Source organism: Micromys minutus (assembly GCF_963924665.1).
Source record: "Micromys minutus genome assembly, chromosome: 10".
NCBI classification, from domain to species: domain Eukaryota; kingdom Metazoa; phylum Chordata; class Mammalia; order Rodentia; family Muridae; genus Micromys; species Micromys minutus.
In genome coordinates, this window is record NC_137979.1 from 33,245,033 (window position 1) to 33,260,794 (window position 15,762).

The 15,762-nt window shown below is 40.0% G+C and overlaps 1 protein-coding gene across 1 annotated transcript in view; it reads right to left on the reverse strand.

Annotated features, from left to right (window-relative positions):
* Positions 1-6,716: 6,716 nt before the first annotated feature.
* Positions 6,717-15,762, reverse strand: part of CCT6B (chaperonin containing TCP1 subunit 6B) — a gene marked incomplete at both ends in the record, with an annotated part of 38,669 nt that continues 29,623 nt past the window's right edge. The window contains 4 exons of the mRNA XM_080922420.1: positions 6,717-6,789; positions 7,280-7,352; positions 9,141-9,243; positions 10,621-10,754. Coding sequence (XP_080778546.1) covers positions 6,717-6,789; positions 7,280-7,352; positions 9,141-9,243; positions 10,621-10,754 — 383 coding nt within the window. The remainder of the gene's footprint in view (positions 6,790-7,279; positions 7,353-9,140; positions 9,244-10,620; positions 10,755-15,762) is intronic.

Below are 15,762 nucleotides of genomic sequence, written 5' to 3' on the forward strand. Positions count from 1 at the left end.
CCTCTCTACTGTCTATCCCTGGAGAGGCCGCCCAGAACTCTCAGGAAAACACAACCAAAAAGGTGAAGAAATTGAAAACAGAAATAGAAACAATGAAGAAATCACAAAAGAAGACAACCATGAAGTTGGAAAATCTAGGAAAGACAACAGGAGTCATAGACACAAGCATCATCAACAGAATACAAGAGATGGAGGAGAGAATCCCAGGGGCAGAAGATACCACAGAAAATATTGACACAGCAGTCAGAGAAAATGCAAAAAATCAAAAGGCTTCTAACCCAAAACATCCAGGAAATCTAGGACACAATGAGAAAACCAAACCTAAGGATAATAGGTGTAGAAGAGAGCAAAGACTCCCAACTAAAAGGTCCGGTAAACATCTTCAACAAAATTAAAGAAGGAAAGTTACCTAACCTAAAGACAAAGAAGGCCATGAACATACAAGAAGCCTACAAAACCCCCAATAGATTGAACCAGAAAAGAAGTTCTTCCCGACACATAATAGTCAAAACAACAAATGTTCAAAACAAATAAAGAATACTAAAAGCAGTAAGGGAAAAAGGACAGGTAACATATAAAGGCAAACCAATCAGAATTACACCAGACTTTTCAACAGAGACTATGAAAGCTAGAAGATCCTGGACTGATGTCATACAGACCCTGAAAGAACACAAATGCCAGCCCAGATTACTATATCCAACAAAACTCTCAACCATAGGTCAAGAAACTAAGATATTCCAGGACAAAACCAAATTTATGCAATATCTGTCCACAAATCCATCCCTACAAAGGATAATATATGGAAATCTCCACCACAACCAGAGAAACTTCACCCTAGGAAAAGCAAGAAATTAATTTTCTTGCAACAAACCCCAAAGAAGAAAAGCACACAAACATAATTCTACCTCTAACAACAAAAATAACAGGAAACAACAATCACTATTCCTTAATATCTCTTAATATCAATGGATTCAATTCCCCAATAAAAAGACATAGACTGTCAGACTGGATATGTAAACAAGATCCAGCATTTTGCTGCATACAGGAAACTCATCTCAGCAACAAAGACAGGCACTACCTCAGAGTAAAAGGTTGGGAAAGAACATTCCAAGCAAATGGTCCCAAGAAATAAGGTGGAGTAGACATCCTAATATCAAATAAAACAGATTTTCAACCAAAAGTCATCAAAAAAGATACAGAAGGACACTTTTTACTCATCACAGGAAAAAAATCTATCAAGATGAACTCTCAATACTGAACATCTATGCTCCAAATACAAGGGAACCCACATTCATAAAAGAAACTCTACTAAAACTCAAAGCATATATTGCACCACACACAATAATAGTGGGAGACTTCAATATCCCACTCTCATCAATAAACAGATCATGAAAGCAGAAACTGAACAGAGACACAGAAAAACTAGCAGAGGTTATTGAACCAATTGGATTTAACAGACATCTACAAAACATTTCATCCTAAAACAAAAGAATATACATTCTTCCCAGCACCTCACTGCACCTTCTCCAAAACTGACCATATAGTCAGTCACAAAACAGGCCTCAACAGATACAAGAACATCGAAATAATCCCATGCATCCTTTCAGATCACCATGGACTGAGAGTGGTCTTCAATAACAACAAAAACAACAAAAAGCCCACATACACATGGAAGCTAAACAATGCTATACTCAATGATAGCATGGTCAAGGAAGAAATAAAGAAAGAAATCAAAGACATTTTAGAATTTAATGAAAATGAAGGCACAATATATACCCAGACTTATGGGATACAATGAAAGCAGTGCTAAGAGGAAAACTCACAGCTCTGAGCACCTCCAAAAAGAAACTGGAGAGAGCATACACTAACAGCTTAACAGCACACTTGAAAGCTCTAGAACAAAAAGAAGTAGATATACCCAAGAGGAGTAGACGGCAGGAAATAATCAAACTCAGCTGAAGTCAACCAAATAGAAACAAAAAGAACTATACAAAGAATTAACAAAACTAAGAGCTGGTTCTTTAAGAAAATCAACAATATTGATAAACCCTTAGCCAGACTAACTAGAGAACGCAGAGAGAGTATCCAAATTAACAAAATCAGAAATGAAATGGGAGACATAACAACAGAAACCGAGAAAATTCAAGAAATCATCAGATTCTACTATAAAAGCCTATACTCAACAAAACTAGAAAATCTAGAGGAAATGGACAGTTTTCTAGACAGATACCAGGTACCAAAGTTAAATCAGGATCAGATAAACCATCTAAACAGTCCCATAACCAACCCCTAAAGAAATAGAAGCAATCATCAAAAGCTTCTCAAACCAAAAATAGCACAAGACCTAATGGGTTTAACATAGAATTCTATCAGACCTTCACAGAAGACCTAATACCAATACTCTCCAAACTATTCTCCAAAAAGAAAGAGGGAATACTACCTAACTCATTCTTTGAAGTCACAATTAAGCTCATTCCTAAACCACATAAAAACCCTACAACAAAAAAGAACTTTAGACCAATTTCCTTCATGAACATTGATGTAAAAATACTCAATAAAATTCTTGAAAACCAAATCCAAGAACACATCAAAATGATCATTCACCATGATTAAGTAGCCTTCATCCCAGGGTTGCAAGGATGGTTCAATAAACTGAAATCCATCAATGTAAACCACTATATGAACAAACTCAAAGGAAAAAAAACACATTATCATCACTTTAGATGCTGAAAAAGCATTTGACAAAATTCAACACCCCTTCATGTTAAAAGTCTTAGAAAGATCAGGAATTCAAGGCTCATATTTAAACACAGTAAAAGCAATATACAGCAAACCAATAGCCAACATTAAACTAAATGGTGAGAAACTTGAAGCAATCTCACTAAAATCAGGGATTAGAAAAGGCTGCCCACTCTCCCCCTAAGTATTCAATATAGTACTAGAAGTACCAGCCAGAGTAATCAGACAGCAAAAAGAGGTCAAAGGGATACAAATTGGAAAGGAAGTAGTCAAAATATCACTATTTGTAGGTGATATGATAGTATACTTAAGTGACCCCAAAAATTCCACCAGAGAATTTTACAACTAATAAACAACTTCAGCAAATTAGAGAAATATAAAATTAACTCAAACAAATCAGTAGCCTTCCTCTACTCAGAGGATAAACAGTCTGAGAAAGAAATTAGAGAATTGGTACCTTTCACAATAGTCACAAAGAATATAAAATACCTTGGTGTGACCCTAACCAACCAAGTGAAGGATCTATATGATAAGAACTTCAAATCTCTGAAGAAGGAAATTGAAGAAAACCTCAGACCATGGAAAGATCTCCCACGCTCGTGGATTGGAAGGATCAACACAGTAAAAATGACCATCTTGCCCAAGGCAATCTACAGATTCAATGCAATCCCTATCAAAATTCCAACTCAATTCTTCATAGAGTTAGAAAGAGCAATTTTCAAATTCATTTGGAATAAAAAAAAAAACAGGATAGCAAAAACTATTCTCAACAATAAAAAAACTTCTGAGGGAATCACCTACCTCAAGCTGTATTATAGATCAATTGTGATTAAAAAAAAAAAAAAACTGTGTGGTACTGGTTCAGAAGATTGGCAGGTAGATTAATGAATAGCATTAAAGATCCATAAATGAACCCACACAAACCCACACACCTATGGTCACTTGATCTTTGACAAAGGAGCTAAAAACATTCATTGGTGTAGATTTATGTCAAGTCAATACATGATTGGTCAGGGAGAGGAGGTAGGAAAAGGAGAGGAAATGGAAGGGGAGGAGTCAGAGGAGGGAATGGGAACAGGAGGACAGTTAATGGTTAATGGCAAGTGATAAGGGATCTCCTAGGAGGGGAATAGAGAATGTAGTGGTAAATCTGCCCAATATAGATGTGTAGCTTGTTTTCCTAATTACAGAGTTGTGTTTTCATTCAATGGGTTTATTTGGGTTGAAGAAGATATTGCAACAAATTGGAGATTTGGGTTGAAGAGGATATTGCAACACAATGGAAAAGGACAGCCTCTTCAACAAGTGGTGCTGGTTCAACTGGACGTCAGCATGCAGAAGAATGCAAATCAACCCTTTCTTATCTCCTTGTACAAAGTTCAAGTGGATCAAACACCTCCATATAAAACCAGTTACACTGAAATTAATAGAACAGAAAGTGGGAAAGAGCTTAGAACACATAGGCACAGGGAAAATTTTCCTGAACAGAACAGCAATGGCTTATGCTCTAAGATCAAGAATCGACAAATGGGACCTCATGAAATGGCAAAGCTTCTGTAAGGAAAAGGACACTGTCAAAAGGACAAAACAGCAACCAACAGATTGGGAAAAGAGCTTTACCAATCCTACATCTGATAGAGGGTTAGTATCCAATATATACAAAGAACTCAAAAAGTTAGACTCTAAAGAATTGAATAATCCTATTTTTAAAATGGGTTACAAACAAAGAGCTAAACAAAAAATTCTCAACTGAGGAATATTGAATGGCTGAGAAGCACCTAAAAAAATGTTCAACATCCATAGTCATCAGGGAAATGCAAATCATAATAACCCTGAGAATCCACCTCGTACCAGTCAGAATGGCTAAGATCAAAAACTCAGGTGACAGCAGATGCTGGTGAGGATGTGGAGAAAGAGGAATACTCCATTGTTGGTGGGGCTGTAAGCTGGTAAAACCACTCTGGAAATCAGTCTGGAGGTTCCTCAGAAAATTGGACATAGTACTACCTGAGGACCCAGCTATACCACTCCTAGGCATATACCCAAAAGAAGCTCCAACATCTAACAAGGTCACATGTTCCACCATGTTCATAAAAGCCTTATTTATAATAGCCAGAAGCTGGAAAGAACCCAGATGTCCTTCAACAAAGGAATGGATACAGAAATTGTGGTACATATGCACAACGGTATTAATGCTATTAAAAGCAATGACTTCATGAAATTCCTAGACAAATGGATGGAACTTGAAGCTATCATTCTGAGTGATATAACCCAGTCACAAAAGAACACTCATGGTTTGTACGCAGTGATAAATGGATACTAGCCCCAAAAGCTTGGAATACCCAAGAAACAATTCACAGAACTTAAGGAGCTCAAAGAGAAGGAAGTCCAGAAGGTGGATGCCTCAGTCCTTCTTAGAAGGGAGAGCAAAATGCTCAGGGGAGAAAATAAAAGGACAAATAGAGGAGCAGGGATTAAAGAAAAGATCATCCAGAGACTACCTCACCTGAGGATCCACCCCATATGCAGCCACTAAGTCCAAGCACTGTTGCTGATGCCAAGTAGTGCTTACTGGCAGGAACCTGATATGGATGACTCCTCAGAGGCTCTGCTAAAGCCATACTGATACAGAGGAGGATGCTTGCAGCTAACCATCAGACTAAACATGAGGACCCCAATGAAGGAGCTAGAGAAAGGACTGAAGGAGCTGAAAGGGTCTGCAACCCCAAGGGAAGAACAAATCAATCAACTAACCAAACCCACTACAGCTCCCAGGGACTAAAACACCAACCAATGAGTTCACTCGGAGAGACCCATGGCCCCAGATGCATATGCAGAAGAGGACTCTCTGGCATCAATGAGAAGAGAGGCCTTTGGTCCAGCAAAGGCTTGTTTTTCCAGTGTAGGGGAACGCCATGGTGCTGAGGTGGGAGAGGGTGGTTGGGAGAGGGAGGGAGCACCTTCATGGCGGCAATGGAAAGGGGATGGGGGATGGTATTGGGGGAAGGGAATAACATCTGAAATGTAAATGCAGAGAATATCCAAAAAAATTAATAAAGAAAAAGAAATAAAACAGGCTTTAAAATTGTAGATTTTTCAACCAAGGCATGAAATAGTCAAAGGAACCTTCTCCTAAAGCTATAAACAAATTCCAAGAAAGCACCTGAGATATCTTAGATCTTAGATCTTATCAACTTGGATCTGTGCAAAGAATATGAACAAAGAGCCTACCAGCGGTAACTATGATAGATTAACTAGACAGCTTTGGACCAAATGCACACAGGACTATAGCTCTACAAAACAGCTACATCTGAACCAAAAGCACCAACGAGCCTGGCCTTTCCAGAGGGCTGCTTTGCTGTCTAGTCAGGCCTGTCAGAGCCAGGGATGAGCACAGGTCACTGAAGAGAACAGGGTTATAACACCAGCACTCACACGCTGAGGCAGAAGGATTCTAAATTCCAGCCCCAGCCACATAGCCAGACCTGCCCACATTTTAAAGGCTAAGCAAACTATAATAAATTATATAGTAATTAGGCTGGGTCAGGAAACAACCCAAACCTATATTGCTAGTGATGCCACACGTGTAAGGGAGTGGGCACAGGAAGTTTCTGAGGGATTTTTGAAAAGAAAGAGAACATTTGTCTTACTACATTTATGATCTCTAATAAGCTGGAATTGACTGGGATACTCTCAAGTCTGTGCCCAGAAGGTACAGGCATCTCGACATTTTTCTTTATGAAAACTGAAACAGCATATATTACAGGGTGGGGAGTTAAGACTCAGAAAACATTACTATTGCTATTTCTTTACTGGGAAAATCTGTGTGTTCTTTATGCTTTGATTAAGTGTTTTTCAAACAGGTGAGACCAAAACACATGCACTACCTTTATTTTGTAACAGTTAAGGCCATGTGACACTGCTGGATATGACACGTATGAAATCTTGTCTTCCAGATGAATTGATTTTGAATTCAATCACTCTCTGAGCGAAGACATTCCAGCTCGCATAATTTCATCAACCAGGAGGATGTTGGTGGCAATCACTGTGCTGAGGATGAAGGAATCAGAGTGAGCCCAGCCTCCAACAGCCTGTGTCTCCCCAGCAATCTTCAGCATGTGGTGGGGGCACTTCCCCTTCGGGCATGTTGGAGTGAGAGTGCATGAAGCAGAGATGTTATGAAGGAAATACCCTCCTCACCCTGTAATGGCAACTGCATTGCTGACTTGGCAGAAGTCTAAATTGTACCCAGCAAATCTGCGCCAATTTTCACAGGCTGCTTCTGCTCCCTGCTACAGAGTTACTCCCTGTTACTCACTGCCTCCCCTTCCAACCCAAACAGTGTTTTCGGGAAAAGGCTAGCTTTACTTGTGCCTTACCCCACTGCAAACACAATGTGAAGGGAACTATGAGAGGACAGCATCTAGTCTCAGAAACTAGGGACCACGGTGTCATACACTTCACAATGTTTTCCAAACAATAAAGGGAACTATTCAAAGTTATTAATTACATCCCTAAAAGTCTTTCTCTTCCAATTTACCAAGAGTGAAGAAGATGTTTTTTCACACAGTAATTATCCCAAATTCCAGCTTCTGCTGCTACCATTGGTTCCCCTGCAAAGTAAAGACAAGCCTTACTTGAGCAATCTTGACACACCCTGACAGTATTGGCTGGTGAATTCTAACAATATAAATTTCTTACAGAACTCCTTTTGTCAAAGTCACCACTGGTCTCTGCACTAAGTTCTGTGGACAATTGCCAGCCTCATCCACCAACACCCAACAGCTCATCACACCCCCTGACCAATTCCTTCTCACCTTCTGGGTACCATGCTCCCCTTTCCTTTTCACTATTGGCTCTTTTCTCCTAAGTGAGCTTACAACTAGAGCATCCATGCAGTTCAGGGCTCTTCTATTCTCTCTCTGTACATGTCTTAGGCAGGGTCACTACTGCTGTGATGAAACACCATAAGCAAAGCAACATGGGAAGGAAAGGGTTTATTCAGCTTATACTTCCACATTGTTCATCATCAAGGGAAGTCAGGACCAAAATTCAAACAAGACAGTAACCTGGAGGCAGGAGCCGATGCAGAGGCCATGGAGGACTAATGCTTACTGGCTTGCTCAGCCTGCTTTCTTATAGGACTCAGGCCCACCAGCCCAGGGATGTCACCATCCACAATGGGCTGAGCCCTCCCTCATTAGATACTAATTAAGAAAATGTCCTACAGCCTGATCTTATGGAAGCATTTTCTCAATTGAGGTTCCTCCTTTCAGATGATTTATAGCTTGTGTCAATTTCACATAAGAATATCCAGCACAAATAATCCCAGGTGGTCTCATCCAGTTTTCCATGTTTAAACTATCTACACCCTGATTACTCTCTTACCAACAACACATATCTATTTCTTGAGCTCAATATACTGAACTACTTTCCCCCAAAAGGTCATAAGTACTTCAAACCTAACTTTGTTAAAACTGGACAGTCCCTCAACCCACAGCCAGCTCAACATAGTCATCGCCAATAGTAAGTGCAATCCTAACCTTCTAGTTGCTTGGCTGTTGCTCTCTGCAGAGCGGAGAGTAGCCACAGCCATCCTTTTAAACATGACTATGCTGTAAAATTGCTCCTTCTTTTATTACAAGGCCCACATGCCACTGTGTAACCTGACGTGTCAGCACTGTCACTTTCCTTCTCCACTGCTGTTCCTTCTCCCAGCAGACTACTTCCTGCTGTCCCCTCATGGCCACCCCTTCAGTTCTCTCAGCTCTTTAGTAGACCTCTTCCTAGTTTATACTGTACAAATGTTTTTACTTCCCCCTTTCCTACCCTCTCTACTTAGCATTCATGATCATCCTTACATATGCTAAATAATTTATTTCTTAAGATTATTGTTTACTGCCTGTTTTCACTATAAGAGAACCTCACAATTTTAGTCTACTTTGCCCAGTGGGAATCCAAATAATTAGCACTCAATAAGTCTATCCTTTTGAGCATTGGTGAGGGTGGGAGAAATAGAGATATCGATGGTTCAGTCATTGACTGCTGTACAAACAAAAGGTCTGAGTTTGGTCCCCAGGACCCACATTAAAAACTTCCTTTGTTTCAGGGCTGGTGAGATGTTTCACCAGTTAAGAGCACGTGTTACTGTTGCAGAGGACCTGGGTTCAGGCCCAGTTCCAGGGGATCAGATGCTCTCTTCTGATCTCCACAGGCACTGCATGAACATTATACACAGACATACACACAGGCAAAACACCTGTACACATTAAATGTTTGCAGTGAGCTGGACACACTCAAAATTGATGTAATAAAATGTTCCAACCCACGGCTCTCTAAGATTTGGGCCTTTGAGAAACAATCTTTTGAGTAAATAGCTATTTTTTTTTTCAATTTCTTACCTGTATTCAGGTCTATGCCCACAAGTTCTTTTGATTCAGCATGTTTAGTCTGAATTTTTATCAGTGTTTCCTGCAGGTCATAACCAGAATTCTGAGCAAGAACCTTTATGAAAAAAAATACATGTGTGGAATACCTTCATATATGGATTTGAAAATCAAGCCACTGATTTTCACAATGTTTTTCACAATGATTTTCACAATTATTTCAAAAATAATGCCACAAAATGGGGCATGATTCTTGTAAACACATAACCACAATACCATGGCCTCCTCCTTTAAAAGAATCCTATTCCCAACCTAAATCAAATTATTGTTTTATCTACCTAATACATTTTATCCTTGAATAGTTCCCCTTGTGAACACCACACTAAGTTTTAAGAACACCAGACTTTCCCCACTCTTAGATATTTTTAGGCAAAGTCTCATATGGCTCAGGTTAGGCAAGGCCTCATGTAACCCAGGTTGGCCTCAAACCCCTTCTTCCCTTGTATAGCAAAACCCACCTTGAGCTCCTGAGCCCAGCTCCCACCTCCCTAGTGCTGGTATTACAGCCTCATGCCACATAGCCAGCTTATTTCTTCCCTTATCAAAGGTGTAAGTCTATTCTTATTTCCTCTAGCCTCTTGAGCCACATGCCTTCCTGTTCTTTCCAGCACTTGCTTAAAAAGGCCAGAGCATCCACAGCACAGTATGTCCCCTAGCTTCAGAAGGATAGCTGTGACCTGTAGCAATCTGGATGGAAATGCCTGTACTCCACACTAGACTGATTTCTAAACTAACAGTTGATAAAGAAAAGGCCACTATATACCAGGGCCACCAATTCCTGTCAACAACACAGTACTTAGTGACTTTGCTGCTTAGAGGGGAGAAAAAGTAGACATCGGATTCACAAACAAACCACAAATCATGAATAATTGTGATATAAAATGTTTAAGTCTTTGCTATGTTAATAGTGCTGTAATCATGGTAATAGCATACGTGAAGCATTGTTCTATAAGTCCACATGGCTGATGACTAACAGAAGGCAGAGGAAGGAAGGGCAGCCTGGTCCACTTGCTGCTTCGTTCCTTCGATTACATAAATCCCAGGAGTAGTGTTTGGGGACACTAAACATCTTTAAGTCTTTCACTTCCCACAGCTAAAGTAATAGCATCTTGGACGCCAGCAACAAAACAAGAATCTCTGCTTAAAATAAAAAATTCAAACAAAACTTGAGTTCTAAACTCATTAAGATTGGTTAGTACTGAACTTCCAAAGGAGCTTTGAGACGCAGGGAAAACATGACTCTTTCCTGGAGCTCCCGAAAGTCTTGTGAGCTTCCATCCCTACTGTGTCTCTGCTGGGTTGGTAAAATATTTATGCACAACAGGAAATGCAAATGAGCACATTTCTAACACTGCAAACTGTTGGGCAAGATGGCAATTTGTAATCAAGGATCTTTAGGTGCACCCGGCTGTCATCTGGCAGGAGGCAGTTGTACCTTTGGGATAATGAGTAAGGCATCAGCAAAGGCTTGGATTCCGAGGCGAGCTCTTCCCTGCACACGGTGCTTGTAGTTAACAAGAGCCTCTGCTATTGCAACTTCAGCTGCCCCAGCCCCTGGAACCACGCAGCCTACCAATGGCAAATGACAAAAAGATGTCAAGCAGGGAAAAGGAGCGAGAAAAGTAACTAGCTACAAAGGCAAGCATGCTTGATTACTTTGGCCACTTCTAAAATGTTTTGAATATATTCCGAAATCAAATAAATTCTACAACTCAGCAACTATTAGGTTTCCCTATAAAGCTTTCTGAGAGTAAATAAGCATTGTACACATACTGGCCACAAACATTTGGTTTCATTGTTTATCCTCTGGAAAACAGAAGTGGGATTTCTGGGGTCATAGAGATGGTTCCCAGCACCCACATCAGGCAGCTCACAACCCCTTGTATCTCAAGTCCAGGGATTTGGTGCTCTCTGTCCTATGTGAACACCTGCATTAACACAGTGCTCGTAAACTCACACAGGCACACAGACATACAAATAAAAATAAATCTTTTTTACGTAGACCTTTTTTTTTGGCTTGCATCTTATAGCTATATGACTACATTGAAATGTTATTTGTAATTTATAGTAGCAAGTAGCTGGATACATGTCTGATCTAAAAACAAAACAAAATCAAGAGGCCTTAGAATTTCAACCTTTGAAAGACAATAACTGCTAATCCAGACTACTATATCTGCAAAACTATCTCTCATAATTGAAGAGCAAAGAAAAACTTTCCATGAGTCAACCAGGAATTCATGGACACTAAGCTAGCGCTACTAAATATACTCAAAGGAATCTTAGGGCTGAAAAGGAAGATAAACCATGGGACTACAGAAAAGAGTGTTGCCAGAACAGAAGCTAAGCAAATGAGAGATAGGACTCACCAAACACCATAAAACCCACACTAAGACAGGAACCAGGGCACACCCTTCAATAATGGTGGCAATTCCCCACATAGAAGACCGACTAAAAGACTAGATTTAAAATGGAATTCTTGTAGTTGACAAAATAAACTCCAAATCAAAATTAGTCAAAAGAAATAAATAACATTACTTCATACTGCCTAAATGAACACTCTAAAAAGACAATACTACTGTTGTGAACATATGTACCCTGGAGTGCACACAACACTGCCAAAGGTCAAACACAGATAAATGCAATACAAAGATACTGAGTGGTGGCAGTACCCCAATCTCATCAATAGACAGGTCATCCCAAAGAAACATGAACAGAGAAACGTCTGGATTCAATATCTTAGATCAAATGAACCTGGCAGACATCTACAGCACATTGCAAAATACATGTTCTTCTCAGCAGCCCCTAGAACTTTCTCTAAAGTAGATCATAGCACAGGACAGGAAGCAAGTCTCAAATACAAGAAACCTGAAACAACCTCTTCTATTCTATCTGACCTCAATGAAATGAAGCCAAAAAACCAACAGCAAAACAAACAAAAAACTACTTCATGGAGATTGAACAAGTGGGTTACTGATTAAATCAGAAAAGAAATACATTCTAGAGTTAAATAAAAATGAAGACATAACATGCCAAAACTATGAGATACAATGAAAACAGCACCAGCTTAAGGAGGGGAGAAGGATATTACAACAAATGTCAATAGAATTCAGGAAGTCCTAAGGGCAAACCTTGAAAAAGTATATTCCGCTAAATTGGAACACCTACGAAAAATGGACGACTTTCTAGAAACATGTGATCCACCAAAAATAAACTGAGTTAGTCAATATGAATAGATCTATAACAAGCAATGAAACTGATGTTGAAATAAAACAAACACCCAGTCAAAAAGGCCCAGGCTGTTTGAGGAGACATTACCAGAGCTGGAGCACTGGCTAAGCCTGATCAAGATGACAGTGTCCCAAAAGCATCAAGACTTTGTAGCAGACCCATGGGGGTGGGGCCAGAGGGGAGCCAGCGGGGAGCCTGGCAAGGATTGGTGAAGTCCTGGGCAAGAAGCTGGAGAAAAGGGGTCTTTGACAGGGCTCATATGGTGGCCACTTCTGCTAAAGAGACAGCTTTGGGTGCCTTTGAGAAAGGTATGATGCCATCTTGTAATGTTCTATGAGGACCCCTCAGCCCCCCCCCAGTCACAGCATAGGGTCTCCAGTGCCTGCAGCAGGGCGGGGCTCCTCCCTGTCCTCCATGAAGGAAAATAGTGCTCTTGTCACCCTCACCTCCTCTGTATACCAGGGTCTTCTGGGAGGCCTCTCCCCTCAGTGTTTCTGCCTCTCTGGATTTCTTGCCCTGTATGCCTTCTCCTTCTATCTCCCCCAGCAGTTGCACGGCAACAGTTACCAGCCTTCCTGAATGGATTTCTGGCCCCCTTCTCCCTCCCTTTAGGATCTGTTCAATGCCCTTTGGCTCCTTCTTTTTTTTTTTTTTTTTTTTTTTTTTTTTTGGCAAAACCAGTTACTATCCTTATAAAGACTTTTAGATTAATAAAGTCAGTGGCCTTCATATAAAAAAAAAAAGAACTAACAACAATTCTTCCTGGACTATTTTATACAATGAAAAATGAGGAAATGCTCCTAAACTCACAGCACTGTGAAGCCAGTACTACCCCAATACCAAAAACCAGATAAAGATCCATACACAAAAGAAAGTTACAGGCCAATCTGTCTTATAACATAGAAGCAAAAACTTGCAATAAGACACTTGCAAACTGAATTAAATACATCAAAAAGAACACCCTTCATTATCAAGTTTCTTCACTCCAGAGATGCAGAGATGGTTTAATATATGTAAAGCAATGAATGTAACACAACATAAAAGTAGACAGGACCAGAATCACATGATCACTTCAATAGAGCAGGAAAGGCCTGTGACAAAATCTCATATCTTTTCAAACACTGAATCTGACAAATTTCAAAATCCAACAAAACACTGAGGAGACAAGACTAGAAAGAACGTATCTCAGCACAATAAAGGCCATATACAACAAACCTGCAGCCAACATCATGTAAAACAGAGGAAAACTCAAAGCATTTCCACTGAGATCAGGAATAAGACACAGAGCCTGAAGGTTTAGCTGAAACATGTAATAAGACAAGAGAAGGAATTAAAAGAGATACAAATAGAAAAAGAAGTCAAAGCCCCATTGGCAATCCAGGGGTGGAGGCATATCTGCCTTTTATCCCAGCACTCAGGAGGCAGAGGCAGGCAGATCTCTGTGAGTTTAAATCCAGCTTTGTCTACACAGTGAGTTCCAGGACATCCAGGGCTACACAGAGAAACTCTATCTCAAAACAGACAAACATAAAAGAATATTCCAAATATCCTTATTTTCAGGTGACATGATACTATACACCATAAAATTCTTACATCTGATAAACACTTTCAGCAAAACGAGATGATACAAAACAAGTTCCCTGTCTATACACTGGTGGAAAACACAATGGGAACCAAGGAAACAGTATCATTCAAATTAGTTTCAAAAAATACAAGGAAATACCTTGGAATAAGCATAATGAAGGAAATAAAAGATTTCCATAATGTGAGTTTTAAAACACCATTAAGGAAAACACCAGAAGATAGAAAAACTTCTCATGCTTATGATAAGACTGAGAGAATTAATAGGGTCAAAATAGCTGTCCTACAAAAAGAACTCTACAGATTCAGTGCAATTTTCATCAAAACCCCAGCACCATTTTTCATAGAATTAAAAGTCATCTGAAAACATAAAGTACCCTGGACAGGCACTGAAGAGATAGTTCAGTAGTCAGGAGCACTGCTGGTCTTCCAGAGGACCTGGTTTTGATCTCCAGCACCCATAAGACAGTCATAGCCATTTGTAACTCCAGTCCCAGGGTATCTGGTGCCCTCTTCTGGCCTCTGCAAGCACTGCACACATGTGATGCATAGACAGACACATAAGCAAAACACTCACATATAAAATATTTTTTAAAAGAATCTAGACAATAGCTAAAGCAATCCTTTGCAATAAGAATAACGTCAAGGGTATCACAGAAATCACACAATAAATCTAGTAGATGCAGAAAAGGCTTTTGATAAAATCCAATATCCCTTTCATGATAGAAACACTGAAGAAACTAGGCATAAAAAGAACATATCCCAGCATAACATAATAGAGGCTATATAACAAACCTCTACCAACATTATACTAAATGTGGGAAACTCAAGGCATCTCCATTAGAATCTGGGCATGTTCTTCACTTTTATTCTTAGCTAGAGGAGTAAATAAGAGAAGAAAATGAAGGGAATATAAATAAGGAAGAAGTCAAAGTGTCCTTATTTACAGATGATTCTATACATAAGGCCCTACAGAGTCTCCACAGAACCTTTTCATAAATACATAAACACATCAGCAAAGAGCCAGGATACAAAATGAACAGACTAAAATCATCAGCACCTTCCTTTTCCCCAATAACAAACATGCTGAGAAGGAAATTAGGAAAAGATCCCATCCACAATTGGCTCAAAAAATGGAGTGCCTTGAAATAAACCTGATCAAGGAAAGAGCCGAGAGGCCTCTTTGATGAAAACTTTCACCACTGAAGAAACCAACAGTGACACGAACTAGAAAGACTACTTAAGCTCATCGCTGAGAATAATTGGAGAATTGTTACAGTACCAAAAGCAGTCTATACATTCAATGCAGTCATTAAAATTCCAGCACCACTACACACAGAAAAAGAAAAAAAAAATCTTAAGGCCACAAATTGTAAATCCATATAGCAGGGGCTGTGGACTCTGGCAGCGCATTGGCCTCACAGAAGTCTGCAGAGCTGTGCCGAACACATGGCTCATCTCTTTGTCATGTGAGGCCCCTTGTTTTATGCGTAAGGATTGCAAGGAGTTCTGTGCACAAAGAGGTCTGGACTGTGGTGAGGGGTGCCCTGCAGACTCTGGGCAACTCAACAGCAGTACAGCCAGCTGAGGCCTGAGAGTTCACTAGAAGGGTATTTATCCACAGGAAGCTCATCCTGGCCACAGAGAGGCCAGCAGATCTGATCCATAGGGCAACCCAGGCACTCAGAGGCAGCAGGTCCCAAGATAGCTGGATGAAAAGCAAAACCAGCTGTACAGTGGGTGGGCAAAGATCCTCAAATCAAGGCTC